Source organism: Cucurbita maxima, unplaced genomic scaffold (genome assembly GCF_002738345.1).
Source record: "Cucurbita maxima cultivar Rimu unplaced genomic scaffold, Cmax_1.0 Cma_Scf00001, whole genome shotgun sequence".
NCBI classification, from domain to species: Eukaryota; Viridiplantae; Streptophyta; class Magnoliopsida; order Cucurbitales; family Cucurbitaceae; genus Cucurbita; species Cucurbita maxima.
Window position 1 is genome coordinate 6,273,713 of NW_019272017.1, and position 10,199 is coordinate 6,283,911.

At 35.3% G+C, this 10,199-nt stretch overlaps 3 protein-coding genes across 4 annotated transcripts in view; 2 read left to right on the forward strand and 1 right to left on the reverse strand.

The window, feature by feature from the left end:
• The window catches only part of LOC111488776 (nitrilase-like protein 2), a 4,031-nt gene extending 2,982 nt beyond the window's left edge, over positions 1 to 1,049 (reverse strand). Inside the window, exons 1-2 of the mRNA XM_023136699.1 lie at positions 759 to 1,049; positions 83 to 219 (exon numbers count right to left, since the gene is read on the reverse strand). Of these exons, the coding sequence (XP_022992467.1) occupies positions 83 to 219; positions 759 to 980 (359 nt within the window). The 5' untranslated portion in view covers positions 981 to 1,049. The remainder of the gene's footprint in view (positions 1 to 82; positions 220 to 758) is intronic.
• A 351-nt stretch (positions 1,050 to 1,400) lies between these two features.
• LOC111487073 (probable protein phosphatase 2C 38) lies at positions 1,401 to 5,618 on the forward strand. Of its 2 annotated transcripts, none has more exons than XM_023134301.1 (5): positions 1,401 to 2,219; positions 2,359 to 2,900; positions 3,720 to 4,102; positions 4,187 to 4,423; positions 5,013 to 5,618. In XM_023134301.1, exons 2-5 carry the CDS (start codon positions 2,576 to 2,578, stop codon positions 5,235 to 5,237), a joined length of 1,170 nt encoding a protein of 389 aa, XP_022990069.1. In that variant the 5' UTR covers positions 1,401 to 2,219; positions 2,359 to 2,575; the 3' UTR covers positions 5,238 to 5,618. The 2 variants fall into 2 exon arrangements, with proteins under 2 accessions (XP_022990069.1, XP_022990076.1); XM_023134308.1 differs by having other exon boundaries at positions 3,735 to 4,102.
• Positions 5,619 to 6,431: 813 nt separating this feature from the next.
• Positions 6,432 to 9,816, forward strand: LOC111489100 (protein IN2-1 homolog B). Its single transcript, XM_023137141.1, has 10 exons — positions 6,432 to 6,652; positions 7,000 to 7,074; positions 7,223 to 7,283; positions 7,433 to 7,519; positions 8,218 to 8,316; positions 8,394 to 8,493; positions 8,583 to 8,659; positions 8,889 to 8,996; positions 9,199 to 9,279; positions 9,580 to 9,816. Exons 1-10 carry the CDS (start codon positions 6,456 to 6,458, stop codon positions 9,589 to 9,591), a joined length of 897 nt encoding a protein of 298 aa, XP_022992909.1. The 5' UTR covers positions 6,432 to 6,455; the 3' UTR covers positions 9,592 to 9,816.
• Positions 9,817 to 10,199: the final 383 nt, after the last annotated feature.

Sequence of the window (10,199 nt, forward strand, 5' to 3'; positions counted from 1 at the left end):
TTTTTTTTTTTTTTTTTTTTTTTTTTTTTTTTTTTTTTTGTGACTTAGACAGAGATTTAACAGCCGAAGAATTATGAACAACCTTGCTAAAGAGCAGTACTGATTCATAATTGGTCCGTCTAAAGGCTCTGCAATCTTTTGACCTTCCCCATCTTTGGCAGGCATAAAAGAAAAATCCTCTGGGAAGCATACCAGTTTTGCTCCAGCTGAAACTGCTTCCTATGAATATGTAAATAATCGTGTTACCTTGTTTAGCTGAAGGCAAAATCATTTCAAAACAGGAATATTGATTTTTTTAAAAATTTATTTATTTATTTATTATTATTATTATTGATAAATCGATCATTCAGACATCAAATCCACCATTTTCTAATCAATAGCTCATAGCTTCATAAAGATAAATTGCATACACATAACAACTAATACAAGAAACTGGGCAATATTATAAGAATAATAAGAAGAAACGTCCGTTCAGCTGAAAACGGCAGAATATTGTCTCAAAGTAGTATCTCGATGGGCTAACCTCGTAATCAGAGATTTATACTCCTAATTCTTTTCTTTCTACAGTAGGACGGATAATTTACTCCCATAATAACTTCAAACAAGCATTTCAAACAGAAACTAGGCTGTAAACGACCTTGATTCATAATATTCCGAACAATTATGAAAGGTTTTCAAAACATTGTAGGTATCGCCAAATGCAGAGATAAAATGATGATTAAGACATAAACAACGAAGAGCGCTGTGAGTTAACATACCTTGACGAGGCGAGAACATGTGGCGAAGTTGAAAGAGAGGTTGTTAATGGAGGTCATTTGAGCGACGGCGACACGAACGGAGTTAACTGCCATGTCCGATCCTCCGGTAAAAGCGGTTGCGAAATTGGAACGAATCAATGGAAGGTGATCTCGAGCTGAAACAGTCGGAATAGTGAATCGAATCAGGGTCTGATTGGGGGATAGCCACGGAGAAACGGACATCTCAGGCTGATCGCACCCACATATTTTCCTGAAATTTCAAGGAGCGAAAACGGAACTGAAAATTTTCCCTCGACGTTTTTATATACGGTACTTAAAGAGGGTCAAAATTCACAAATTGAATAAAATAAATTATTTTTAAAATTTTAAATTCATTTTGATGGGTCCTATAATAATTATTTTTAAAAATTATGCATGTAATTTGTAATATATTTATATATTTTTTAATTTTAACAAAAATAAATTGAACTATTCTATTTATTATATATATATATATATATATATTTTGTAATTTGCATTATTTAAATTATCAAATTCGAACATACCTTTAAAAACCACGAGAAATCTTAGTTATAAAAAATCTAATGTTTGTGCATTGATTTAAATGTTAATTTAAATTTTATGCAATAAATTTTTAAGCAGTGCATCAAAAAGTAAGCGATCGAAAATGGAAGAATGTATGCGAAATGGAATTTCTGAATTTTCGAATGCCAGATGTTTGTGCCAGATCAGTACCTTTCTGAACGAATCGACGGCCGATTTTACCAGCGAAGAGAAGGCAAACGATTCTACATTTGATTTTGAATTCGAAGGGTTTATTATCATTTCATTTCTCGCTCCTCTCCTTTTCGATTTCTCTCTCCTAACTTTTCCCGGAAAATTTACCCTCATTTTCTCGAGAAAGTGATCTGAGGATCTTTTCTTTTGTTTGTTTTTGGAATTGCTTCGATTCATATTTTCTTAGGGTTTTTGCTATTCTTCCTTTTTGCCAAGAATGGCGGATTCGTTGAAGGTCAAAGTCAAAAAGTCCGGGCAATAAATTAGAAAACCGTAACCGAAAAGTGCCTGATTTAGTCAGCCAAGAAGAGCCCTCCGAGAGGGAGGTTCCTTTTTTAGTTTCTTAAATTGTTTCCAAACCAAAGGGGTTCTGTTGTTGGAGAGTGATCCATCTGTTTCTTTGGCTCAAAGAAACAGAAAAAGAAAAAAGAAAATAGAAAATAGAAAATAGAAAAGAAAAGGAAGGACCCTGAGGAGGAGGAGGGCCAATTAAGCTTCAGGAATTCTCTCTTTCCAGATCTACCCATTTCAACGTTCTGACAGTTCTTTTCCTTCTGTCAGAACACCCGAATTTCTTTTAATCGATTCCCTTTTTTAGTTCATCATATAATATGTTCATCCGTCTGTAATTGAGCAGTTCTGCAGAAAAGGGCCTGCAAGATCTATCGGAAATCAGTGATCAAGGTTTGTTATTGGTGTTTTTGTATTCTTTATTGTTCATAGGTTCAATTTTGTAAACTTAGCGATTGAATTTTAGTTATATACTGTTCTATATTGTGAATTTTGAATTGTCTTTTCATTTATTGTGCCATTGTGTTTGCAGTTTTCCTACGTATAACCATCACGAAACTCAATGTTTTCTGATTGAAACATTAATGGTTTCTGCTTTGATCAATGACTTTCTGATATCTGAAACTTGTTATTTCGATTCCTATATTTGTGAACGAAATCAAGCGAACTTCTGATTTTAATACTATCCTTCTGCTCGGTTCGAAGAATGGTTTTTGGTGCTGGATCATTTGGGTGAGAATATGTAAGGGATGGTATCAGAAACTTTGATGAAGATTGTATCACCTTGCTGGAAACCTTCTGTTGAAGGTGAAAATTCCAGCAGAGGTGGGGATGCGAGTGGTCGGGTTGATGGATTGTTATGGTACAAGGATTCTGGCCGCCATATTAATGGGGAATTCTCAATGGCTGTTATTCAGGCAAATAATTTGTTGGAAGATCGTAGCCAACTCGAGTCAGGGCCACTGAGCTCATTTGAATCAGGTCCCATTGGGACGTTCGTTGGAATCTATGATGGCCATGGAGGACCTGAAGCTGCAGAATTCATAAGTGATCGTCTGTTCAATAATATGAAGAGTAAGTCTTACATTTACTTATGCAGAATGTTTCTGTGCATATCATTTGATTGTCCTAGTTAGATCAACATCTAAGTTTGTAGTCTAATATCAAGTTTGTGATGACTTTTGAAAAGTGTGTCGATGAACTCTGACGGAGAATCACTGTTAACGGATCCTGATCTTGAGACATGAATATTGCTTCATCATTTTATCAGAATGGATTTAATTTTTATAACTATTTTACAGAAAGGACTTCCTTTTGTATTCTATTCCATCGGTCAATGAAACGGGTTCTGTTTCTTTTCTATATATACTCACATTGACTTATATGATGGATTAGAGAAGGATTTGATTGTCTCAGCTGAAGGACATGAGATTGAGCCATATGCAAGGAACTATTAAGAGGAAATGGATGTTTTCTGTGCTTGAGAGAAACCATTGCATCCTGTGAAATTTGTCTTTTTTGTCAAAATGAGTAAAATAGAGCGAGAGATGATTTGTAGACCTCAGCATTTTCGTTCGACCGAAAGTATCTTGCCTTCAACAATATGTTGAATTTGATAGTGCTGATTTAGAGGAAAGTGACATTATTCTTTTGATTCCGAATTCGGTGACTTATCAAATGTTTTGGGAATCTGCAATACGGGAATCGAAAGTATGTTCTTGTACCTAAAACATCTAGATCGTAGCGGAAATTAGTATAGAGTTCCGAAAGCAAATGATGGAAGGAAAGATGTATATTGGTCTTTCCTGGAGAGTGGTTGTGAGTTAGTGAGTGGTTTTATGGTCTCCTACCAATTTTCATTATATAGCTAATTGGAATGTTTACATTTGACAGCTTTTCATGGTGCAGAATTTATTCCAGAAAATCGGGGAGTATCTGCTGAAATTATAAACAAAGCATTCTTGGAGACAGAGGAGGAATTTTTGTCTCTTGTAAAGAAACAATGGCTTAGTAAGCCTCAAATTGCTTCGGTTGGTTCATGCTGTTTGGTAGGCATAATATGTTGTGGATTACTGTATATTGCAAATGCTGGAGATTCTAGAGTGGTGTTGGGAAGATTTGAAAAAACTCATAAAGAGGTTAAAGCCATCCAATTGTCATCTGAGCACAATGCTAGTATTGAATCTGTGCGAGAGGAGCTGCACTCGTTGCATCCCGGTGATCCGCAGATCGTTGTGCTAAAGCACAAGGTGTGGCGCGTGAAGGGTGTTATACAGGTTTGTTTGTTTGTTCGTTCGTTCTTGATATAAAATTCAAAAATTATTTCCCTACTAGAAAGTGTCACTCTCCTGGTGATGTAGGTCTCAAGATCCCTTGGTGATGCTTACCTGAAGAAAACAGAGTTCAACCGAGAGCCTCTCTTGCCCAAGTTCAGATTACCAGAACCATTCCACAAGCCTATTCTTAAAGCCGAGCCTGCTATTGTAGTGCAGAAACTGTATCCGGAGGATCAGTTCCTTATCTTTGCTTCAGATGGTCTTTGGGAGTATATAAGCAATCAGGAAGCTGTCGATATCGTCCATAGTTGTCCACGTAACGTATGTTTTCTTTTGCTCTATCTTTGCTAGACTCTTCTGTTTGCTTCTTGGTATATTATTTTTCTTCAGTTTTGAAAAATCCAAACATCTCAGAGATGGTAGGAATTTATCGAACGAACTGCACTCCTTCGTATGCGTTAGGAGTCCATTGATGAGAAAGGGCTAGGAAAAGCTTGAACCCAATTCCTACGGTGATGTACTATTTCAAGTCATACATTTGTGTATTGAGAAGACCATTTACTATTTCTTGAAAATCGATCACTCCCCTAGATGAACCATATAGCCAGCCAAGAGAAACCATGAACCAGAATAGAAGAATTGCCCAACCCATGAGTAAATATTTTCTACTAGTCTCATTAGACAGTACATCTTTCTTGGTTTATTCAGATAATAGGTAGGAGCATAAACGGAAGTATTCTAGAGCTACAAAAAAAAAATTCCTCCTAGAGTAGCTGTGAAACTCTGTTATAGTCATTTCTCTACATTTGAGTAGACTACCTCTCACTGTAGAAAAGATTTCTTTCCATTGGCGAGCTTCTAAGGACGTATTAAATACAATATTAAAAGTTCATAATCTAACTTATTACAGGGGGTTGCAAGGAAACTGGTTAAAGCGGCTCTTCACGGAGCTGCAAAGAAAAGAGAAATGAGATACACAGACTTGAAGAAGATCGACCGCGGGGTAAGAAGGCATTTTCACGATGACATAACTGTTGTAGTATTGTTCCTCGATTCGCATTTGATTAGTCGAAGTCCGAGCTACGGACCAATGCTTTCAATCAGAGGAGGTTCTGGGATCCTGGCTAGATCGTAGTTTATGAAGCGTTGTTAGCATCATCATATCATCATATCATATGAATGAGCAGCAGGTGTCATCTCATGTGCTTTTACATCCATTCCATCCACCAACCCCCATTTTTTTCTCATTTGTATTGCAAAGTTGTTATTTTTTTTTTTTTTTTCTTTTTTCTTTTTTGTGTTCAGAAGAGGAAAAATTGGAAACCACCATGACCCCTTTTCTCTATACCCATTCCCATTCCCCTTCCCCTTCCCCTCTTTATTTTTTCTTCTTTTTTACTTTCGTGTTTTCCTTTTTCATGTATAGCAGTAAGCACCACCACTGTTTTTCTCTAAGAAATTCTCCTTATTCACATTTCTGTCAATTCTATAGAGACATAGATAATATTTCATGACTCTTCAATCCCTACTTTTATATATATATATATATATTTTTAATATATTTCAATTTTCAAACCAAATTTTAATCCACCTACATCAACTCAACTTCTAATACGTATTTAAGTTATTTAATTATAAAAATAATGTACTAAAAATGAGTAATAATGTTAATAATGTCAAGCAGTCTCGGGTTGGGACGCCACGTGGCTCGAGATTTAGGAGTTGCTACTATAGCCAAACATGGGGGAAAGATTATTTATACCGATACTGACAAGATTATTTTTTTAGATCATGGGTAAAGAATTTCATTAGTTAAATGTATGAATATTAAATATATATATTTTTTTTGTAGGGAATATAAATACAAAATCAAATAAAAAAATACCATTTTAGTCGAAATGATAATAGATATCTTTTCTATTGAATTATGTTGTTTTGAATGTATTAAAAAATTAAGTATTAGTTTTTCTATTAATATTTTTATTATTTTAAAAAAACAATACATAATTATTTATCAAATTTAAAATTGGAAATAAAAATTGACCCTAAAACTAAATTGAGTTAATCAAATTTTGTTAATTTTAAAATATATTTTTTATTTCAAAAGTAATCTTTCAAAATATATATATATGAAGAGAGATTTGCAAAATTTAATTAAATATTTAAAAATGAACAAATAAATGTTTTAAGAACTAAAATTATATATGAGTATCTAATCTTGGTAAAAGACATCACTACAATTTCAGCTGAAACAGGCAAATCAGAATCCTAGAGAAAGGAAATTGATAAATAATATTTTTATTTTTTCATCTTGCAGCGTGCACCAAGAACTGCTCATAATATTATCATAATCATGGCGACTTGGACACTGGGCAGCCCCATCGGCGTCTCACACCCATCGTCTTGCTCAGATGTTTCACTTCCTTGCATTCCGTTTTCATCCCGGAGATTAAGCTTCTCCAGCATCATTATTTCTCCTCTTAAGCTTCAAAGACAAGTATCTCGAAGAAGAGTCAGACCTGTAATTTCTGTGAAAATGGCTGCTGCTGAGTATGTTTAACTTATTCCCTTCCTTCTCTGTTATAATGAAATTCTTTCTGTTCCTTCGAATAGCGAATGTTAAATTTGTTTGTTTTTGTTTTTTTTTCCCTAATGCTATCGAAACGAATGATTTTCGGGTATTTGAATGTTGGATGGCATAAGAAATTTAACGGAATCGAGGATTAAGATTCTATTACAAAATTGATAGTACAATTTTGAGTTCAATAATGTTCTTGACGGTTCATAGGAAAAGTTGCAAAGTTCTAAATAAGAGAAGCGATTTGGTCGAATCTATATTATTGATTTGATTTAGATTTCTTTTTGTGTTTTCACCTTTTATTTTGTATATTTGAAAGAGCTTTTCAGGAAGTTCTTCCTCCAGCCCTCACTTCTGCTTCAGAACCACCTCCCATCTTTGATGGAACAACGAGGTTGGTTCAGTTTTCAGGCATCCATTCTTAACATTCATTTTATCATATGCAAATTCCTTGTTATATATACAAATGCTGTGCCGATTTTATGCTTCGTTTGGATGTCTATGTGATGCTGATAATCCTTCTATTTTCTTCAACATTGTAGGCTTTACATATCTTATACATGCCCTTATGCGCAGCGTGTCTGGATTACTCGGAACTGTAAGGTTATTTCTCTCACTCGCCAAACAACTTTCACTATTAGGCATGTTTTGTTGTTTCTCATGTCAGGTTATTATCTCTTTTGATGCATTTTGAGAATCAACATGGCTCTCTCTGACATTAATCATATGTTCATAATATTGTTTTGGAGCAGGGTTTGCAGAATAAGATACAATTGGTTCCAATAAATCTACGAGATAGGCCATCTTGGTACAAGGAAAAAGTTTACCCACCTAACAAGGTAAAGATTTTTAACGTAATGGCCTAAGTCCATCGCTAACATATATTGTCTTATTTGGGTTTTTTCTTTCGAGCTTTCCCTCAAGTTTTTTAAAACGCGTCAGCTAGTGAGAGGTTTCCACACCCTTATAAAGAATGTTTCGTTCTCCTCCCCAACCGATGTGGGATTTCATTATCCACCCCCTTCAGGGCGTAGCGAACTCGCTGGCACTCGTTCCCTTTTCCAACAAATGAGGGGAAGCCTGAAGGGAAAGCCCAAAGAGGATAGTATCCCCTCAAAGTTTTTAAAATGTGTTTGCGAGAGAGAAGTTTCCAAACCTTATAAAGAATGTTTCGTTCTTCTCCCCATCCCGACGTTGGATCTCACAATCCACCCTCCTTACAAGGCCCCAACGTCCTCGCTGGTACTCGTTCCCTTCTCCAATCGATGAGGGGATGCTCGAAAGGGAAAGCCCAAACAAGACAATATATTCTCATGGTTTTTAAAATGTGTCTGCTAGGGAGAGGTTTTTACATTTTTATAAAGAATGCTACGTTCTCCTCCCCAACCGACGTGGAATCTCACAATATATGAATTATAATCATGTTAGTCAAATAACAACAATTAAGTTTTATTTGTCCATGAAGGGGAAATAACAAAATAAGCTGCTGTCTATCTATTTCCTCTTTTATGTTTTTGACTTCCGATTATTAGTGCAGGTGCCAGCTCTTGAACATAATAATGAAGTCAAAGGAGAGAGTCTTGACTTAATTAGATATATTGACAGCAATTTTGAGGGGCCTTCATTATTTCCTGAGGTAAGAATTTTGTGATGCCTCATCAGCTTGAGTAAAATATCCATTAGTACTGAAGCATCCTAAATCTGAATATATAGGATCAGGGAAGGAGAGAGTTTGCTGAAGAATTGATGAACTACGTGAACTCTTTCAGGGGATCCGTGGTGTCTTCATTTAAAGGAGATCGAAATGAAGCTGGTAAGATATTAGCAGCAGCTCCTTCCTTTTCCATGTCCTTTTTACACGAAAACCAAGTTGAATCATTTAAATGATATATCTTTTCTCAGACGTAGCGTTCGACTACATCGAATCAGCTCTTTCAAAATATGGAGATGGCCCATTTTTTCTAGGTCAGTTTAGTTTGGTAAGTAACGTCTTTCATTACGTTGATGGATGTTGTGAGATCCTACGTCGGTTAGAGAGGAGAACAAAACATTCCTTATAAGAGTGTGGAAACCTCTCCTTATTAACGCGTTTTAAAATTTTGAGGAGAAGTTCAGAAAGGAAAGCCCAAAACAGACAAGATCTGTTAATGATGAGTTTGAGTTGTTACCGATGTTGTCCCATATGGTATAATTTTTGTTGGCTCTCAGGTGGATATAGCTTATGCGCCCTTTATTGAAAGGTATCAGCCGTTCTTGTTGGAAGTAAAAACATATGATATCACGGCTGGCAGGCCAAAGCTGGCAGCTTGGATTGAGGTACTGAGAACATCCCTTTCTGATCTTTAAGAACTTTCTTAGTCTACTCTTCGTCAATCATAAGACTTGTGAATGATGTAACCAAGAGCAATTGGGATGGCTATAAATCATGATTTTCATACATTGATCTCATCATTTCTTGTAAAATGAATAATATCTTTACAACTTTTGCTCAAAATATTGGCTCACTTTCTGTTTCTAGGAGATGAACAAGATCGAGGGTTACCAACAAACGAAGGGCGACCCACGGGAGCATGTTGATAACTTTAGGAAGCGGTTTTTGGTAATTCTCTCTAATATTCGAAGATTTTTTTTTAAAAAAAAAAATTGTGAATGTTAGGATTAACTTACATACATCTCGACTATTTGTTAGATATAGAGGTAGCTCTAGATCTATAACTTTAGAGGCTATCGAGCACATTCTAAATCCATCTTTTATCACGTGAATGGATGGACTTTTTCTAAAGGAAATGTGTCGCAACAATTATTAAAGAATTGAATCATGATAATGAAAAGAAGTTACGATAAATTTCATGAATTGATTGAAATTATTATCATATCGTTGTTTCTTTTTCCTGTGCAGAGCCCTTCGTGAAAGCCAGAGCAGCAGAGGAGGGTCCCCATGGCAATGGTCAACTGAACACTGTGGCGTCACGTGTGATGTTGCTTCTTGTAATGAGATAACTTATTATTTAACTAAAGGAAAGGAGCACTTTGTTCATTTTTTTAGATGGATTATTGAAAGAACCAAAACGAATCTGTCTAAAAATGCTCCTTTGAAACAACTCTTACTAATACACTCCAATTTCCCTAAAAGGAACTCCTTTGGTTGGTTGAAGGGCTCAATTCACTACAATGAAACTCAGGTGAGCATGTCATCTTCACACCTCGAGGAAGGAAACGAAGTGGCAAATTCTTCAACGAATCATGCACGTCAAATGAAACATTTAGAAATCTAAATAAGGTTGTCATCTTTAGACCGTGACGGTTTCTCTATCAAGGGGTGTGATGACAATGAAGCGTTTGAACAACTTATTAAACATTTTCAAAAATCATACTAAATATAATATCAAAAGTTTGTGAACTCACAAATTTTTAAAATTTCAATACTAAACGTGCAACTTTTTATTATTTTTATTGTTGTTCGGTCATTCGATCCATAACTAAACCAAACAAAAAAAAAAAAAAAAAAAAAAAAAAAAA